Raw genomic sequence first — 20,776 nt, forward strand, 5'->3', positions numbered from 1 at the left:
TACGACATTTTGGGATTTGCAATGAATACAAAGGTACAGACTACAGGAAAAGCGTACTGTACAAACAGAACTAGTCATTGATGAACTTTAAATAACTGGATGAATAGAGTAGTTTGAAGGCTTTATTGTTAAAGAATCGCTGCGGCTAGGACTACACTACAGAACGAATTGGAATATATCCAGAGAGAACAGAATACACACTACGCTCTTCAGGTTATTATCATTATTTTTTTACAATTATACGAAAAATTACTTTAGGTGTTACCAAAACGAACTTGACCAATACAAGATGTTATCTATGTATATCGAAATGTAACCTATAGGAAAATGTACTCATATAACGTTATTGATTCTAAACATATTAGAATTGATACAATAGTTTTATGCTTTTGAAAAATATTCAGATTTCAAAATCGACAGATATAAAAATATTGGAAAACTTAAAACTCACAAGTAACTTAGTTCTTGTCAAAATACATTGAGACCTAGAAATCCATTAACATGGTTTGGTAGTGTTATTTTAGTTTTATATGCCGTAATCTAGATATATATATTGTATACATTATGGAGAATTCTACATGGGTGTTTTTTAATATACATGAAAAATCAGAGACGAATTGTAAATCATCTTAGATTTCTGACAAATGACAAAGAGTGTATAAAAAAATGAACAGCTTTTTAGCTTTTAAACGTGGTCTTTCTTCTCTGTATCTTTCAAATTGACAGAGATACTAAAGAACAAATTTCTAAAAATATTAGACCTCATTTTGAAAATTCCTAGGCTTATAGTTTTCATTGTCTGTGACACTTCTAAAGGAATTGAGTTTTTGCCACAAAATCAAATCTTCTGATCCCAATATCTTTGCAACCTGATGGTGCAAACCTTTGATATTTCAAACTTATTATTTTATCTATAAGTATTAATAGTTTCAAATATCTAAGGTTTACGACATTGGGTTACAAAGATATAGAGATTAGAAAATCAGAGTTTGTCGCAAAAACTCAATTCCTTTGTGTTCAAAAATAAAGCACTTTGGAAGAAAAACATTGTAGAAGTCATTACTCAATAAATATTTTTATTGGAACATTCTGTAGCTTATAAACTCTCATTGTAGGTTGAAAAGTGGGTGAATATTTCCAATTACCTCTTATTTAATACAGTATCTATAGGATAAGGATGAGTTGTATGAAACGGATCCACATATCCGGCGAATAGAAGGAGCAGATCGAAGCAACCTGCTCTTTGCCCAGCTTGTTCCTTACGAGCTTTCGGTCAGATCGGTGCTAGCGCAATGGCCGAACAAATATAAACCAGGTTACTTTTTAATTCAATATATTAAACAATAATACACAGGGTTACCCACAAAGGATGAGACTGTAAAGACGACCCAAGTTGAAGTTTGCCTTTCGGTTTTTTGAGTATTTTGATGGTTTACTAAATGATTAAGAACAAAGATAAGCTAGTTTTGGGAACCCTGAATGGAATGAAATGGACTAAACAAATTCCGTACAATCGTCTCTGAAGTCTCATCCTTTGTAGGTAACCCTGTACTTACAGCCATCATCAGTATGAAGCGGAATGAAAGTCGGCTTTGCTCAAGCTTTTAACTAAACTAAATATTTTATAATTTGCAATTGTTATGACTGCTGTGTATAATCTGTAGTTTTAGAGTTATACCATTCACAAATAACAAACGTTTCTAAGTAAAAGACTCAAAAACTTTACTTCATTCCTATTTAAACCAGGGAGTAAGGAATAGATGTACATTTACTGCGTATACAATAAGCTATTCTGAATATTTCATATCAAATGGAGTACCCGTCTGCAAAGCATGTATTATCATATGGTAGGGCGAACCACGTCATTTATATCTCCCTTCTATTCCTTACTCCGTGGATTAAAACTGATTAAAACTGCATTACATATAAAAGTTTGTATAGACTTAAACTATTGGGGAATAACTCTACACTTGTGTGTACAGCAAAGGGAAGTAAAGGGAGTAGATCCCGACATAAATGTTCTTAAAATACAGTTGGGAATGGAATCAATTTTAAAATTATCTAAATAAATGATAATGTAACATTGGCAACTTGACAGTCCTATGAATGTTTAACTTTAATTTGCTAAAATTTTTATCATACAATATTACTTTCTAAAAACAGACTTTTACGAAAAGATTTCCTTAAGAAGAAGTGATGGTGGTCTTTAACTGAAATAAAAAGTAATAATCGAAATGTTTAATGATTATTGGTTTGAATTTTGACCGGCCTTAACGTTCTTCCTTGGCCGAGGTCACACCAAATTTTGGGCCAAATTTAAATTTTGTTGGATACAAAAACGAACTAATCAACAAATAGACAAACTAAATATATTTAAAGATAATTTGCCTACTTTAGATTTTAAAGATTCAAGAATATTTTCATTTCAACTCAGTATTAAAAATACGAAATTTTTCCAGTTCAAACGGATTTTCTATTTTTTCATTTCGAATACAGGGTAAAGATGGTTCCAACAAAATTCTAAAATTAAAATTTAATTCAGTTTACATCCCCTGTCCAACTTAGCCTATACATTACATTAGAAAATGTCAACATTTTAACAATATTATTATTAATTACTGTTTTATGTTTAATCAGGAGCTAAAAAGATAGATGTTCTGAGTAGAATAATGTTCCCTGCTACATTCATGGGACTCAACGTGATGTATTGGTCCTACTACCTTACTAGAAATCCGGTAAATACATTTAATTAACTTGCACAACCAAATACTTTATGTAGTAATGTAAAGGCTTAAAAAAGATAAAAAGGTTAAAGAAATTTTTAATAATATCTCTCTTTTTCTTTTCCGTCTTTTTTGTGCCTTTTACACCTGAAAGAATGGACACCTTTCCTTGGTTAAAGCGTTAAAACTCAATTTAAAAGTTCGCATCTGATATCAAGTTAAGTCGCTGAAGTAAGCAATATCCCAAATTAAAAGTTTCTGCCTCTTTAAAAATATAATTCTAACTCACTAAAAAGGTAACTTTAACAATGGCGGTGTCACAAATGTACATTTTGAAATTTTCCCGTTAAAGGGACTGTGGACGAAGTTTAAAGTGATCAACCGTGCACAAAGGGCAATATGCGACTCACAATGGCGCCCTTTAAAGTTTTGTCTGATACAAATTACAAATTACAAATTGAAAAGTAAAAATTAGATAACAATGTTTATACTAATTATTTTCAATAGTGGCTTCTCTACAAAATTGACTTGCACATTTCTACTGCAGAAAAACATATTGGAAGTATCAGAATTAAACACTTGTAAACCTAGAAAAAACATTATCTTTCACATTCTTGATATTTCAGAATTCTGCAATGCATTGACTTGTGTATTCAAGACCCGGGCCCAAACCTTTCCACTACTTTTAGAAACCTTAAAAACCGTTCCAAAACCAACCCAAGGTTTATAATTAAAACTTAATAAATTAACAAGAAAGATGTTTTAAAGAACTCGAGATGGATTTAGATCAATATTAAACTTTTTCATTACAAGACCCAATACCATAACAAAAATTGTTAATAATAGTTTAGTACTCTAACAGGAACGTATTTAACGTTTAAATCAACTAAAAATTCTTGAAGTAGAAACTCATTTCTTTTCTCTAGAAATTGTCTTTTCAAAAAAATGTTTTGTAATTTGTTTTCAGTAATTTCATACAAACAGGTTGTATAAAACTGTGAAAAATCGTTGGAACAAAATTTACTTAATGGAAAAGAAGGCTTTCACCGAGCAACAAAACTACATCAATGGAACTATTAGTAATTATAGACCTTTATTGACAATGGAATTCAGGCTTTCATTGCTTTATTTTTATTTTGTATAGAAGGAAACATTATTTTTTTCTTCTTACTATGGAAATTGAATTAAAATATTCACTCTGCAGTGTGTATTGGAATATGTAATTGTAAAAAGCTGTTATTTTTCACGGACCATGCATTTATTATGAAACCTTAAACCAAATGCAATTCAGGCTTTCACTGCATATATTTGCTATTTATTGTAAACAATGCAGAATTATCAAGTAAAACAAATCTTTGTCTTAAACCTTAGAAATGGAATTCAGACTTTCACTAACTGTAATTTAACAATGGAATATGATCAAGTTTAATTTACAATTTTAAGAACTTATATATTATATCAATATGCTTTAACATTATATATTGACTAATGGAACTTAAATTTTGAAATGTGTGCACGCTACAACCTTGTAATACTGTGTATTGCACCAGAACTAAAATTTAAGATATTACAACAGAAAAAAAACCTAGTTTCAACCAAAAAAAAATTTAAAAAAACTCGGTATTTTGTTTTTTTGTAATTCCTTGACTTTTAGGTTCTGTTTACTTTTGTACAGTGTACAACTCTTACATCCCTGTATTTTGTTATTCTTGAAATATATAGATTTAAATTTTAACGTTTAATGTTTTTGCATCAATCGTAATTGAATGAGAGAAACAGAAATCACGCAATATACTGACAAAATACAGATATTCTCTGGCTTTTCCGGACTCAACTCACTAATCATTCAAAAGATGTTTCAATCAAGTCATAAAAAGCGTTTTACTTTCATATTAAATATAGACCATTAACTAGACAAATATGTCCTGAGCTGAAAACATTAAAATGGGGGATATCGAGATTAATGCTTGATCTCCTCTTTTTCTTAATCTCCAGATTAAATAATGATTGTTCTCCTCTTGTTATTAATTTACCTATCGGGATTAAGGATATCCCATTCTAAAGTTTTCAGCTCTGAACTTATTTAATTCAGATCTCTAGCATGAATCTTTTTAAAAATCATATTTTTCTTTGGAATAATTCAAATCGACCAAGTACGTCCAGAACTGTACATGTAAATGCTTGTAATATATGACCAGAGAGTTCTAAATAAAATTACCGATTAGAAAAAAATACTTAAAAGTATCTTTCCGCGTTGTGACGTTTCTTTTTATTAAAAATATACACTTTAGAGGAGAATATATGAATATAGTTTTTTTAGCTATTATTAAAAAAATGGGACTTAAAACTTTCAATCAGTGTTTCGTTGTAATTCTTTTTGAAAAATTTATATATATATTTATATATTGATGGTCCTTGAGAACGTTAAGAAGAGAAACTGAGATTGATGATTTGTTTTAACAGTCCTGTCCTGCTTCCTTCACTGCAAAGTTCCGCAGTCCTCTCCTTCCAAACTTTTACATTTAATTTCAACCAAAATAAACCAAGCGAATAAATATATTAAATTTTCATCGAACCTAATAAATATGAATTTAACAATGTTTAATGGTGGAAGTAAATCGCACTTCCATGTATATTTTACAAAATAAATAAATCACTTTTCTTTAAAGTTTCGTCATGTGTAAGAGAGAATTCTGAGAGAATGCTTTAGACCAAACTAAGTAAATCGATTTAAAAAAAAAAAACTATTTTGAAAATTATCAATATTTGTTTTCATTTGTAAATAATAATTGTCTTTTGTAGGTAGTCTTTAATTTTTTGTTTTCCTTAATTGATCCAATATTTTATGTATGCTGGTTTCCTCTGAAATCATATAAAAATATAAAAAAAACATGGGCGTTACCAATCTCCCATAAAAACCTGCGTGTCCGAGCTGCTAGGTGATTTCTTGTATTAATCTGGTTTTATTTTATACGAACTTTATCTCTTTTCTCCCCAGACAAGATAATTCTGGTAAAAGGAATTGAGTCTTTGCCACAAACTCTAATTTCTAATCCATATATCTTGCAAATTGCAATTGTAGAATCTGGATATTTCAAAGTTTGAGTTCTGGTAGATCAAATAAAGTAAGCTTAAAAAATTACACCATCAGATTGCAAAGACTAGAAAAATTGAGTTTATGGCAAAGACTCAACTCCCATTTTAAAATCTGCTACTTAATTCAAGATTAAAAGTCGACTATACAATTATAAAATAATTTAAATATTATCTTGTAATACAATATTTATTGACTCTGTTCCTCTAGAACTAAATTATTAACAATATTTACAAAATATTCTTTTATTCCTCCAGCTTCAGGTTCTTCGATCAGAAGGTTCATCAGACCAGAGAATATATCACTGATTCAAATATATAGATAAACAAAGAAGGTAAAATGTATCCTTGAAAGATGTTTTGTGAAAAAATATATAAAGCCATTTGAGTGACCAGCCAGCCTACTTTTGTTGCAGAAAACACGCTGGGTCAACTACATTCTGTATACACTAGATAGGCTGGTACGAGTAAACACTAGACCGGTGTCGTTGTATTGGTTCGGATCATGCAAAAATTGGTTTCATGTGATAGAAACATGATCAGTTCGTGTCTTATTGTATAGTACGTACTTTGAAGACAAAACCGAGTAACACAAGACTAGAATATTTAAATACTAACTACGGGTAGGGATGTTAAGGTTTTCATTTTTCAGAAAAACGATTGTTTCGTTATGAAAACGACGACAAAAAATCGAAAACGAAACAATCGTTTTTAAAAACGATCGTTTTTCTAAAAAGTTCGTTTTTTAAAAATGGTCGTTTTTAAAAAGATCGTTTATCAAAACGCTCGTTTTTAAAAACGATCGTTTTTCATAACGATCGTTTTTATAAAATTCGTCGTTTCGTTAACGACGACCCCTTCGTTAACGATCGTTAACGAAGAGAGGAAACCGACCTGAAGGGCATCTGTACTTATCATTGAGTAGTTTTAAGAAAATATCAAGGAGTTTTAGCTCCCCCCACAACTGTTAAACTTCATGTAAGACGACATTCAATAAAGTTGCATGTATTTTTTTCCAAAAACGACCGTTTAGATAAAGTTCTTCGTTTCGTTAACGATCGTTAACGACGACCCTTCGTTAACGATCTTTAACATAATTGTCAATAATTTTTTTTTCATAAACGATCGTTTTTTTAAACAATCGTATAGAAAACGGTCGCAAATCGTTTTAATAAAAACTATCGTTTTCAAAAACGATCGCTATTCGTTTTCTAAAAGTTCAAAACGAGTGGGTCGTTTTTAAAAACGATCGTTTTCTTTTGAAAACGAAACGATCGTTTTTGAAAACGAAACAAAAAAAGATCGTTTAACGATCGTTTACAAAAACGATTAACAACCCTAACTACGGGAGACAAAATTCGAACCCATGTTTATTGACTGTTAAACCAGGATTCATATATGTTTATCTATTTGTTTGCCTGGTTGTTTCATACATCCTCTCCTTTACTACCGGGGTCGGAGCATTCACTACCACTAGGTAATAGGACGCAGCGGCGATAAATGGTAGAGCGATCATTGCTGGTAAACCAGGTAAAAGGGCGGCGGCAGATGCAACCACCTCACCTACTCGGGACATTGCGCCGCCGGTCATATCATCAACACGCTTACTGATCGAATTATCGAAGAAAGGTCGTCTTTTTTCGGGTTTGGGAGGTCGCCACTTGGGTTCCTCCTCATGCCATCTACAAAGAAAGACATTTTTAAGAAAACATTTTTATGGTCACAAAAAACCGCTTTTCAAATAATAAGACCTGTTTTTGTATCCATAATGGGGTCGTTTCCAAACTAGAGGGACTTCTGACACTTTCTTAACCTGCATATTATAATTCGGAAATAGTTAAAAGAAAAAGTTCCAATGATCTTCGCAGTTAAATGATTGACCTTTTTCTAATGAACTAAATTTTTGACTTTATGAATACACTTTTAAATACGAGGTTGATCATTTTAAAAGTACGGAGATAAAAGTTTTAGAAATCTTTCAAATGGTAAAATCTGAAAATATAAACATATGATATAATAAAGAGCCACACTCAACAAAGTACAACCAGCATTAAGTGATTTTATGTACAAGAAATAGAGAAGAATTTTTTAGTTGCAAACTAGGAATTAAACCATTTTTTGGTTCCTCTCAATAATCTTTAATTAGAGAATCTATGATTAAAATCATATGATAATTTTATTTTAACGAAGGAACAAAATATAAATTTGAAAATTTTACAAAAATAGGTAAAAATAAGATATCTCACCTGGGGGACTTCATTATAATCATTATAATAGTTGTAATCATATACAGGTTGATCCTCTTCATAATATAGATAATCTACTCTAGATCTATCTACCGGTACACGAGTATTAGCAACACTCCTGGAATTATCAATCTTTAAATCAACAAATTCAAACAATAGAAAATGGCAATCAGTCTTTGAAACTGTACCAAAGACAGTTCGATCTTCAGAAGTGCTTCGTATAAAGAATAGTATTAACTGTACTATAGACAGTTTGATATCAAGAACGGTTCTATAAACATTTTGATCTTAAGAACTGTACTATAGACAGTTTGATATCAAGAACGGTTCTATAAACATTTTGATCTTAAGAACTGTACCATAGACAGTTTGATATCAAGAACGGTTCTATAAACATTTTGATCTTAAGAACTGTACTATAGACAGTTTGATATCAAGAACGGTTCTATAAACATTTTGATCTTAAGAACTGTACCATAGGCAGTTTGATATCAAGAACGGTTCTATAAACATTTTGATCTTAAGAACTGTACTATAGACAGTTTGATATCAAGAACGGTTCTATAAACATTTTGATCTTAAGAACTGTACTATAGACAGTTTGATATCAAGAACGGTTCTATAAACATTTTGATCTTAAGAACTATACCATAGACAGTTTGATATCAAGAACGGTTCCATAAACATTTTGATCTTAAGAACTGTACCATAGGCAGTTTGATATCAAGAACGGTTCTATAAACATTTTGATCTTAAGAACTCAGTTTGATATCAAGAACGGTTCTATAAACATTTTGATCTTAAGAACTGTACCATAGACAGTTTTATCTGAAGAACTGTTCCATAGGCAGTTCATCTCAAGAACTGTTCCATAGACTGTTCGATCTTATGAAATGTTCCATATGTATATTGCCTGGTCTCAAGAACTGTTCTATATAAAATTCGGTCTCATGAACTGCATCCATCCTAAGAACTGTTTCATAGACAGTTTGATCTCAAGAACTGGTCTATAAGCAGTTAGATCTCAGGAACTGTTCGATAGACAGTTTCATCTCAAGAACTGGTCTATAGACAGTTCGATCTCATTAACTGTTCCTTAGGCAGTTTGATCTCAATAATTGTTCCATAGGCAGTTCGATCTCATGAACTGTTCCTTAGGCAGTTTGATCTCAAGAACTGTTCCAAAGACAAATAGATGACATGAATTGTTCTATGGGTATTTTGATCTCTAGAACTGCTCCATAGACAGTTAGATCTCATGAAATGATATTGTTACAAATTATGAACGGCAAGTAAAGACAGGGATTTTCTTTTTAAAAAATTGTACCGATCTAATACATACAATTGGGCATGACGTTAATACCATTGGAAAATATCAACACGAAGGTTATCCTATAATATATTATATAATAATTATATAGTATTAAAACTAACTTTTCCCTGATCTGTTAAAACATTTAAACATAGTTGCCTGGAATCTGAATTTGAGTTTGCGAGTCTATAGACTGCTGTCTTGACAGCGCTGTCCAGAAGTGTATTCAAGCTTCCTGACATTCTAAAACAATAAAAATCAATATGAGATGAAAAAGTAATTTTCATTTTTATGAAGGTTACAAAACTCAAAAAACGGACATTGTAAATATTTTCAATGTAAACACTTCTTCTTTTTTCTCTCTAAATATATCGGGAATTTACATTTATAAACATTTACATTTTGCATATTTGATTTTTTCTCCGTATTCATACTTTATAATTTGTTTTTCCACCATTTATTAATATTTTTATATTCTTTTGTGTACAGTCGATCTCTAGCTTGAGTGATTTTTGCCGTTTGTTTATGAAAATCTATATATATATATATATATAAAGTTGTGTTAGAAAGTAATGAATTGGTACAAGGTCAACGGCTGGATTAAGCTCCAATCTCATTCAATCAAATTACTTTAAGGACTGTAAAGAAAAAATGAAAGGGGGTATAATAGGCTGAAATCTAAGCACTTTTGGAGTTGATCGAGACCTATAAGAGTTCTATCTGATATTCCTGTCTCGAGAAATTGATATAAAACTTTGTCAATGTTTTATCAAAACTTATTTATGTTTATGAGATTTGGTATAAGAATCTAAGTTTTATGCAGATCATATTCAGCAAATACGCAACCAATCTGAAAACTACGATAACCCAGAGGAGACTGAATACTTAAAGGGAGTGTTCGGCGAAAAATAAGCGCTTTTGATCGCTACTAATCTTGCTTCTATCTGTTGCGTCTATAAGCAGTAAATTGTTAAAAAACTACTCATACCGAAGAACGTATAGCGTCTTTGCTTGCAAATTTGCTGAATATGATCTGTTTAAAACTTAGATTCAATTGTACCAAATCTCATATATATAAGTGTTGGTATAACATGGACACAGTTTTACATACATTCTCTAGAAAGGAACATCAGATAGAACTTTTATAGGTCTCGATCAACTCTTAAGATGCTTAGGTTTCAGCCAATACCTCTTTCATTTATCTTTTCCAGTCCCTTTAACCGGGAATTATCTTTACATCTAGTTCCTTGCCTTATTTCGTAAGAAAATGCCAGATGCTCAAATCATTTCTGTAACATAATGAAAGAATTCATCATATTTGTTTTCTTAACCAAAACATAGTTCATAAAAGATTATATAGTATTCGTATTTAGGCAATTGCTTTGTGTTATTATTCTGAATATTATGTATTATTTGCCAAGATTTTCACTTATTCTTGGTAGTAGGATGTTTTAAGAACATGTTAAAGAACATCAGATGAAATCTATTTGGTTTCTAGTATCATAAACGTAACATTCTTTAACTTTCAAATAAACGCCATGGTTTCATTTCGATGAACATGAATCAATGTAATACTAAATTTTACATTGATAAGATTCACTCAAGATATATATGTATTCTGTAGTTACGCAACACGTGTAAAACTCTGTTTACCTTTTAGGACTTTCAGAAGTTTCCTAAATAAACAATGACAATCTTCATGTGTACGTGTTTTCTCAATAGTTATACACAGAACCAAGAAAAATGGACGACTATTTATTTGTCACTGAAATTTAAGTTTTTGGATTTTTTTTGTGGTAGTTGCTAAAAAAAGAGACTTTTGGTCCAAATGTCTTTTAGAAATATAAAAATGTAAAGGTGTTTTTTTTATTCATAAAAGCTATGTATTTTTTGGAGTTTACTATGTTTAAATGTACAATGTAACGTTAGTAAGCATAATAGTTTTTGATGTAAATATTCCATTAATATAATATTACAATCATAATATTATTTTAGTTTCAACAATCAATATTTTTTAGTCTCAATATAGATAGAAACATAATATATATATATATATTTGTTTAATAATTTATCTCAATATCAAATCATTTCCGTTACTATTTCTTTTCCTTTTTTCCTTTATCATTCGATATTGTTTTGCTTAATTCAAAATACACAATAGATATAATTTATCATTAATAATGATATTGTTTTGCTTAATTCAAAATACACAATAGATATAATTTATCATTAATAATGATATTTTAAATGTGAGGATTGAGGAAATTGTTTTTTTTTTCTTACGAAAATAAATATCATCTGCGTTACTTTTATCTAAAATTTTAAATTAAAACTCATTTGTTCAGTATTATGTTTCGGAAACCTTTAGATCCAGGTTATGAAATTAAAAAGTCATGAACATGTTGCAGTTTACACTGACACAGACCCATTTAAATAAATAAGCTGATTTCAAACAATAGCTATATACTGGTAAATTATTTGCTTTATAACAACATTAATAAACATGAGTTTGCTAAAATATCGTCTTCCTTTCTCAGAATTTTATGGATCCCATTGTTTGCTATTTTACATTTTTTTATTAGTTTGTGGTGTAAAACATTAAGTTCTAGTTTCCCTTTATATTTTCCTCTAATCTAAAGCAGATGTTAGGAAATCTGCAATAGTTTATACTTAAATACGAACGACTGACACAATGGAGAAATGGCGTTGAAGGACTTAAAATCAATTTTTACAAATTGCTACAAAAATAATTCACGTTCACTTTTTATTCATTTAAAAAAAAAAAAGTAAAAACAATGTAGGTTAGTTGCAGGGGCGTATTCAGGAATTTGTCAGGGGAGGGGGCTTGAATTTTTTTTTCTGTCCAGGGGGGGAACTCAGCACCTGTTGGGGCCCAAAACCAACTGAAAATCAAAGATTTTACTAATCATACCCCCCCCTGAATGCGCCTCTGGTTAGTTTCACTAATGATATTGTTAGGCACATTTTTCCTAATACCGTGCAGTCTACCCAATTTATCAAATAATAATTGGGCAAGCATTAAACATCGATTGTATCACAAAAATTCAATTTCCAATATTTTTTATTTGCCTACATTACTTGTATTATGTTTTTTTTTAAAAGATAGCAAATATAAGTTACAGTCGTCAACATATTAAAGTATTTATTTTGTAAGTTTATCAAAATATTTGAAACATAAGCTATATGGTTAAAGGAATTTCTGTACTCTGTACAGTGTATTATGTAATTGACTATCAATTATTTTATTTATATATATTTCTTGTATGCCATGAGAAGGTTTACTTGATGTATCCCCCCTCCAGAGCAGGAATGACCATGAAAAAGGACAAATTTCCAAGTAATTATCTTTAAATGTATACATACTTAACATTAAACTATGTTTAGTAAAATCCTGAGAAATAAATATATTTATTTCTGGACTTTGATATTAAGTACAAGATCACGCTCCTAGTTCAATGATTAAGTTAAGTATTATAGATATTGGTATTTTTTTAATCTCCCATAAAAACTGTATTTGTATATAAACTTCGGTATTTTTCTGAGAAGTTTAAATTTATGCCACATTACTTGTACAACCTTGTGACCTCGTAGCTCTTCTAGGGTTGATATTCATAGATAAAGATAGATTGCGCATAAGACGACATTTTTCATCTTGAAAGATATAAATGTACAGAGATGTTTTAAAGATATTCCTATTATATAGATTAACTAGGTCGGTTGTGAACTTTGTCTGTTCTTATGTCATTGAGTACTTGTGGTGTACATGGGTTCTGTAAAAAGAAATTTAAGTTAGTTTAGTCCTTCTCATGTCCTTCTTCAGTTCACGTCAATCTGATATATTGCTCATATTTTGATATTCTCAAAATAAAATTCACTCCTGAGTGGTTTAATAATTATGAAATCCATTAAAACACCAAACCACCCCGCTTATCATTGAAGTACACTTTGACCCCTAGAAGTATGAGTTCGCGGACTGTACAATTCTTGGTGATTTTGCGTACATAAGCTATCTATGTTTATTTATTTATCTATGGTTGATATTACGCACAAAGCGATTCAGGTTCTTATGAAAAATTCAAATATTTTTGTTCTTGTCAATAGCTCTTCCCTAAGAGGAACGTTATGATTAAAAACATATAAGATTATACTATTATATTACAATAATATTACATCCTTCATGCAATTTACTTTAGTTTGAAGTGTTCTAGATGTACATGCAAGCACTATAAATGTTATGAATACTTATGATAACAAAATACCTATAAATAAATGTAAATGTTTACAAGGATAAAAAACATTTCCAGATTTATTAGTCAGCAGTTGCAACTACAACATTTTTTAATCCTTCTTTTAGCATTTCCTTGAGTTAGGAAATCTTTTCTTTCAGAAGAGAAAACTAGATTACCGTGATATTTTCACTTTTCTGTCTTAAATGTAACTGTTTAAAAATAATGAGTGAGATTTTTTCTTTTTTATAAGAATTACAGTTTCTTTTAAGTTAAAAGCAAGTTTTTTTATCAAAACTGCAGTGTCTACTAATCATTTTAACAAATTTTAATTTGCATATTTTTCAGAGACACTAATATTACATTTATTTAAACGTTTGATGAAAAACGTCGTAGATAAAAGTTAAAAGCTTTAAGTCGTGACTTAATTGTCTGGTTTGGTAGCTGTTAGTTCAAAACTCCAAAATCCCTACAGGGTGTCCCGCGTCATATTAAATCGTCAATCGGTCTAAATTACGATTTTTGGTACTAATCAGAAAATTTAAGAAGAATAAATTGTTTTGAAAAATTGAATAAGGCTAATTTAAGAATCTTATTGTGGAAAATGCGAGGTTTTTCGAGTATTATGGGTTTATTTTGGCGTTAAAACTTGGAGATAATCTAATATGATATGGGACGCTCTGTAATTCCTAATAATAAGTAGGTGAAACTTATTCCACTGAATGCACGCTGCACATACAACAGAATAGAAATTTGTACAGTTACCATATTTATAAAAGAAATATTTATTCAGTTTTGATTTTTAATTTGATATGGTTTCACCAATTGGTATAAAGGAAAGCTTTAATAAATGAAGGCTTTAAGAAGACGACATCTGAATTAAATCTTATTCTATTATAATGAAACATAAACTTGATTTAATAGAGATAAAATAAATTCATGTTTAGTTGAGTTAATGGGATATCTAGAAATAAAAGCTGTAAAGTAAAATTTTACATGATTGCTAAAAAGTTTGTGATTAAGTTTGCGCACCTATCATGGATGTCACTAGGATCCGCGATTTAATTGGTTGTTTTAAAAACTGTCTTAAAATAATTCTTAAAATTGGGTAATCAATGGCCGTTCTGCATATGGAAAAAGTTTGTGTAATTCAGTTTTGATTGGATTAAATTAGACTTTTTGTATTTACTGTTTTATACTTTCTTGTTGGCCTATATATAATTCAAATAATTATATCAAGTTTTTTGCATTTTTTTGACAGATTTGTAATTATAGATAAATATTCGACTAAAATATGTCGATACAGACAGGATGTCTTAATAAACATGGAAATTTAGTGACGACTTTTATATCGTCTTCGATCTTCGATTTTTCATTAACACAATTATTGCAGTATTCCAGCTTAAACGTATAATATCAAAAACGCCTGGCCTTGAGATTTTCAAAATGTGGTCTACCATTTGTATCTTCAAAATTGACGGAGATATTGCAAAATGTTTACAAATTTCAATTTTTTTAGTAAATCAAAATAATCTTAATATCTAATAACTTCGTTAATCTTTAAATTTAGACCTCTATTAAAATTTCGGAAGACGTAAAGCCTCATTTTTTTTATTTTCTTAGCCATGCATTAATTATCAGAAATCAATGACGACTTTAAAATTGTCTCTCAATTCCCATGTTAATTGGGACACCCTGTACTTTGTTTTAGTTAGTTCTTCGTGTGACAGTCAGCATCTAAATATTTATTTTTGAACAAAATACAGAAAACCATTGCTGAACTATAGCTGTTTAAGAACTGCTCTTAGTCGTGCAAATTGGGTCAAACGTTGAATACACAGGGAGGGGAGAATGCTGCTTGACTTCTGACAGGGGAAATAAAATTTTTCTCTATGAAACTGAAAAACATAGGACAAAACTGTGCGTCCCCTTTGATTCTACAATAATTAAGGAATTTCTTGGGGGGGGGGGGGCGATTAATACAATTTTTGCCCTAGATTAAATCCTGCATTGTGTAATGTATACACTGAGTAACATATTATATGTGGCTTATTATCCCTGAGATATACCATATACAGCTGATGCTGCTTTCTGTCCAGTTGATATGTATTAGTAACACGGGCAACGCCGGGAGCATTGGCTAGTAGTAAAGAATAACAAAATTAAATCCAAATGGTCTTTTGAATCCTGGTTTACAGACATATTATGATGATTAATAAACAATAATTGTATACCTTTATATAATCTGTTCCGTCTGCAATGTGACAAATCAAGTTTAAGATTTCACTTTCTCTTTCATCCGCAGCTCCAAACCCTCACTCTAACATTCAGAATTCAACTGATGTACGCGGACACCAGACGCATTTATTGCGTCACAACCATGCGTCAACCAATCCGCAGGCAGAGTAAAATCTTTAAGAACAGAAAGGATTTATTATTCTAAAATTGGTTTGCAAAGTATGAATAGAAACTATTATACTGCATAATTGATAGATATTAATCCGTCCCACACACAACCTCCAGTGTCCATCCAAAAAAAACTAAAATATAGGAGTTTTCATTGCAATTTGTTTTAGACTCATTATTTTTTGTTTTAGATTCTGAAATCCGCAATTGTATTTTTTTCAGATAGCAACGCAAAGTTACTGAAGTGTAGTACAATTGTGAATCGTTTACTAAACTTATCTCAAATAGTTTCATCTAAATTATTAGGTTGAAATTTTCTTTATAAGGGAGAAAGTATAAAACCAGAATTACAACTTACAAAATCCAAGGACTTCATAAAAGTTGCACTAATTAACAATTGATAAATATTCATATACTTGGCTTAGCGATTAGCGAATTGTTTTTATCTTTGACCGGTTATAAACTTTCCCTGGGAACATGTGAGTTGCATCAACAATTTTGGGCTCGATCGGTTCAGCTTCTGCTACGTATATTATACATATTTGTTTTTATTGCAGGAATATATAGGATTTAGCAAAACTACAATACTATGAGCAATAATCCTATAGGGTCGAATTCTACACTGGATACAGTGATAACCAGAAAACAATAGAAAAGGAAGAAAAGCAATATTTAATGGGACGTTCACTTATTTTGGTAATTTCAGGGTAAACTAAACAGCTTATTCGCTGTTGATTGGTAATAGTCTTACAACTGTGGCCGGAGAAAAAGCCGATTTTTCGTTCAGAATTTGAACGGAAAGGGACGGTTCCTCTCTGTAGACTCTATTTGACGTTTTTTCAGTACTTAAATTTAAATTTATCATATTTTATGTGCACAACATTTCATTTTTCATGCTGCGTTAAATTCTGCTTTTTACACAGGCAATACACAATTTTTAATGAGATAAAATAGTGTTATTTTAGAAATAGATAGTTCAAAAACAATTTTTTTTTAATTATGACATTTACAATTAACGATTAGATACTACAGTTTAATTTTATATTCGAAATTTATTTTGATCCACAAGATACTGAAAAAAAATTAGACTATTACCAATCAATAACAGCGAATAGGTTGTTTAGTTTACCCTTAAATTACCCAAATAAGGGAACGGTTCCTTTAAGTAAGTTTGATTTTGTGAATTTAGTGAAATGGGTCTGTTTACACTGCACAATTGCTGTGTGTCATGCTCATTGGACTTTTTTAGTTATAACTTGATCCTATAAGGCATCTTCTTATTTCAGATTTTTCTGGTTATCACTGTAAATACATATCATAACTTTTACATTAAATTTTCTCCGGTAGGTCAGAACTTTTGTGTAGAGTATAGTTATTATAGTTAACATTGAACGCTTGGTCTCGATATCTAGTATGGGCACTTTAAAAATTGAGGATAGATGCTTGAATCCTTGAATTCAGTTCTCTCTACAAAGGTAGGACCATCACGGGATGTCGAAAAGGGGGGGGGGGTGTGGATGCACTTTCTGACACAAAATTGTGTACAGGCATTCTCTAATTGTGGTCATCTCCAAAGATCACGGAGAACATTTATGATCAGCACTCAGCAGAAAATTTGGGTAAATATCACATTTTTAACTTTAAATAGTTAATTTTTCTTTAATAATAATTTCCACATTATGCAACCTCCTTGTTGATCTCTTTTCCATTATGACCTCTGAAGTGTCTAGATCTAAGAAGACTAATTTTAACGTCATAGAAAGTATCAAATCATAAGTTTTTGGTGATTTGATAGGAAGGACCCTTCTCTGTATTTGTATTTTCACTTTAGAAGTATTTGACCTTAAAATACCAATTTGACCTCAGGAGCTAAATATATAAAGGTGGTCTGGAATTCCCAAAGCTTAGAAATAAATTTAATTTCCAGGACAACAAGGAAAGTTCAAAATGTCGTCTTCCAATCGAGTAAGATTTTATCAATGCTAAGCTCACTTTTTAAAAGAACACAAGGGAATGAACACAAGGGCGTATATAACAGGGGTAAGAGGCAGTGCCACATCCTAGTCTTATAAAGGGGATAATTTAGATATCTCTTTCTCCATTTTAAAATGAAAATCACAGAGAGAAAGAAGGCTTGAATTTGGAGAAGATAGAAATTATATTTAGATTTTTTGGCTAGTTTTGTAACTAGTTTTTGTAAGGGTAGCTTGGAATGAATTAATAGTTTTTAATGATTAGGTAAAAATATGATATGGAGACTGTGGACATTTGTTTTTAATGGATTAAAGAATAAAGTGGAAAAAGTAAGAGATAGATATTAAAGGAATTATGGAATATGTTAAAATAGCTGTAGAACCCAGCGTTTGCACAGGGTGCTCATAGATACTCCAGCCGTTTACCCGCGCGCGCAATTGGTCGTAAATTTACGATTTTAAATATTTTTCCCTATAAAAGTGTACCCATTCAACTTAGAATCTCAAATCCTAGCTAAGTTAGGAAACAAACCTTCAGCTTAGATCGTTATTATTTTTCATTTTTAATCGTTTAATATAGTTTAAAAGTCACGTTCTTTGTATGTATACATTTCTTTGTATGATACATTCTCAGTATGAATAGATGTAGTTGAACCCTAAACAAGAAGCATGTTCTTGTATTTAAAGTTCCGTGATGTAGTGGTTGGTTTATCAACTGTATCTCTGGTTTAATCTTGCATGTTCTCTATTCTACTTAAATTATAGATGCTTCTTAACAACTATATCAGTTGCAAGAATCTTAGGGCTCTCGTCATTATCATCTGCATACCAGAGTATAGAGGAGAGCAAAGTGGTTTGAAAACCATGAGGACGGATATATTTTGATGTATCATGTATCTGTGATTTTTTCTCACTATCAATTTCACAATTTGTTGAGGAAAATTATTCATAAAGTGGTAACTAAAAATTAGTGGAATGATTGTGGAAAGATTTTGAAGTTTTTGCCACAAACTCTGATTTTGCAATCCCTATATCTCTGAAACATGATGTCGTAGACCTTTGATATGAGTTGTGTTAGATCAATAGTCTAGGTTTGAAATGCCAAAGATTTACACCATTAGGTTGCAAAGATATGGGATCAGCAAATTTAAGTTCGTTGCAAAAGCTTAATTCATTTATTAGTAATTAATTTCTAGAAATCCTCAGTGACGTTTTCTAATCAAAAGAAAGAACGAAGGTGACAATTTGTCCTGTAAATTCACATTTCAGATTTAATTTCCAGATTAGGTTCTGGTGAAAAATTCAAGCCGTGATTCAGATTGTTTAAATTAATTACAAGAAATTTTAAAGTTATAGTATTTGATTTTTTAAAATTAAAACTTCTTTGTTTTATTTTAGTTTTAATAAGTTTATTTTGCAAATCCTTTAAAAATGGCAACACTTAATATCGGATATTGTTACGTAACAAAGATTTAAAAAGAATTAAAAATGAAAGACCAAAATCATTATTTATTGTCCACTGTCCTCAATTCTTCAGTATTTGCGCTGTTTTAAAATATTTAAGTTTTCAGACTGTAGACCTGAATAAACTATCAAGAGTATGGATGCTCCAATCCATCTATATTCTGTATAGAGCTCCATTTATCGATCATTTTCTCCATACTTCCATTCAATGCTCCCATCCAATCATTCAAAGCTCCATCTATTGATCATGCAATTCATTTTTAATTCCATTCCAGCTCCAATCCCTCCATACTGACAGAGCTCCGCCTATACATATCGTTCTCCAAATAAAACAGATAGTGCTCCCAACTATGTTCTCCACATACTTTTACATTCAATGCTCTGCTCCATCCATACAGAGCTTCATCTATCCATCATGTTTTCCAAATAACCCATATATTGCTCCAAACCATTTACTTCTCATACCATCTCATACACCTAGACTTTCAGATATCTCAGATATCAGTATCTATTTCTAATTCTGAATTATGCTTTGTGTGAAGTGTCATTGCTGATAATCATTTACATAGAATTCTGCCAATTATTTATATTTGAAACCTAATAGATTAAACCTTTGATATTTAAATTATGATTAATAAATTTGTGTTAGAGGCAAGTACTCGGTTTCTTTTAATTGGTGAATCATGATTCTGAGTATAAATCCTGTCTTATGACAGGTTCGCCTGGAAGTTCTGGAAGAAAATGCAAATCTTACAAGACATTGCTGCAGGCCAACTCCTTAAAAGGATAGGTTTCATTTAGTTCTCAGAACAGTTAAACTTGTAAACCAGCCAATCTGTAGACTAAATTCTTAGTAGTTTTTCATGTTTGATCTCCCACCCTTCTCCTCCCTCCTTTTATACACGAACCACCTACTCCTATTGCAGGTTAATTCGGCCATCTTTTCAGCTTTTCAGTTATCTTTCATTATTTTTCATCCTTATTTTTCTTCTTTTCTTCCTTTATTTCAACATGTATTTCATTTTATTCGATAACTGATTTTTCCGGTTATTTTCTCATCTCTTAACCTCCTATTTGCTTTTATGTTATCTTTCTCGCTCCAGCTTGCCTTTTCATCTTTACTTCCGTTTTTTATTTTGTATCTTCTTCTACTAATTTAGTTTCTTCCTTTAAACCTTGTCATACCTTCTCAAGCGTAACTTCTTCTCCCCTGGTTCCCACTCAATGTTTCTCTTACACTGGTTCCTCCACCTACTCACACAAGCGTTATTATAAAATGCAACAGAAAGACTTAATCCAATGTTTGCCATTT

At 30.8% G+C, this 20,776-nt stretch overlaps 1 protein-coding gene and 1 long non-coding RNA gene across 2 annotated transcripts; one reads left to right on the forward strand and one right to left on the reverse strand.

Annotated features, from left to right (window-relative positions):
• Positions 1-95: 95 nt before the first annotated feature.
• LOC111707457 (uncharacterized) lies at positions 96-4,449 on the forward strand. Its single transcript, XR_002766441.1, has 4 exons — positions 96-213; positions 1,171-1,315; positions 2,638-2,735; positions 3,350-4,449. It is a non-coding gene; the product is annotated as an uncharacterized LOC111707457 (long non-coding RNA).
• A 1,538-nt stretch (positions 4,450-5,987) lies between these two features.
• On the reverse strand, positions 5,988-16,003 carry LOC111707383 (uncharacterized). The gene is made up of 6 exons (XM_023480487.1): positions 15,856-16,003; positions 9,534-9,617; positions 8,063-8,180; positions 7,568-7,629; positions 7,235-7,498; positions 5,988-6,121 (listed from the first exon to the last, which is right to left on the reverse strand). Exons 2-6 carry the CDS (start codon positions 9,614-9,616, stop codon positions 6,007-6,009), a joined length of 642 nt encoding a protein of 213 aa, XP_023336255.1. The 5' UTR covers position 9,617; positions 15,856-16,003; the 3' UTR covers positions 5,988-6,006.
• Positions 16,004-20,776: the final 4,773 nt, after the last annotated feature.

The sequence above is a fragment of the Eurytemora carolleeae genome, unplaced genomic scaffold, assembly GCF_000591075.1.
Source record: "Eurytemora carolleeae unplaced genomic scaffold, Eaff_2.0 scaffold39, whole genome shotgun sequence".
In the NCBI taxonomy this organism is placed as follows: domain Eukaryota; kingdom Metazoa; phylum Arthropoda; class Copepoda; order Calanoida; family Temoridae; genus Eurytemora; species Eurytemora carolleeae.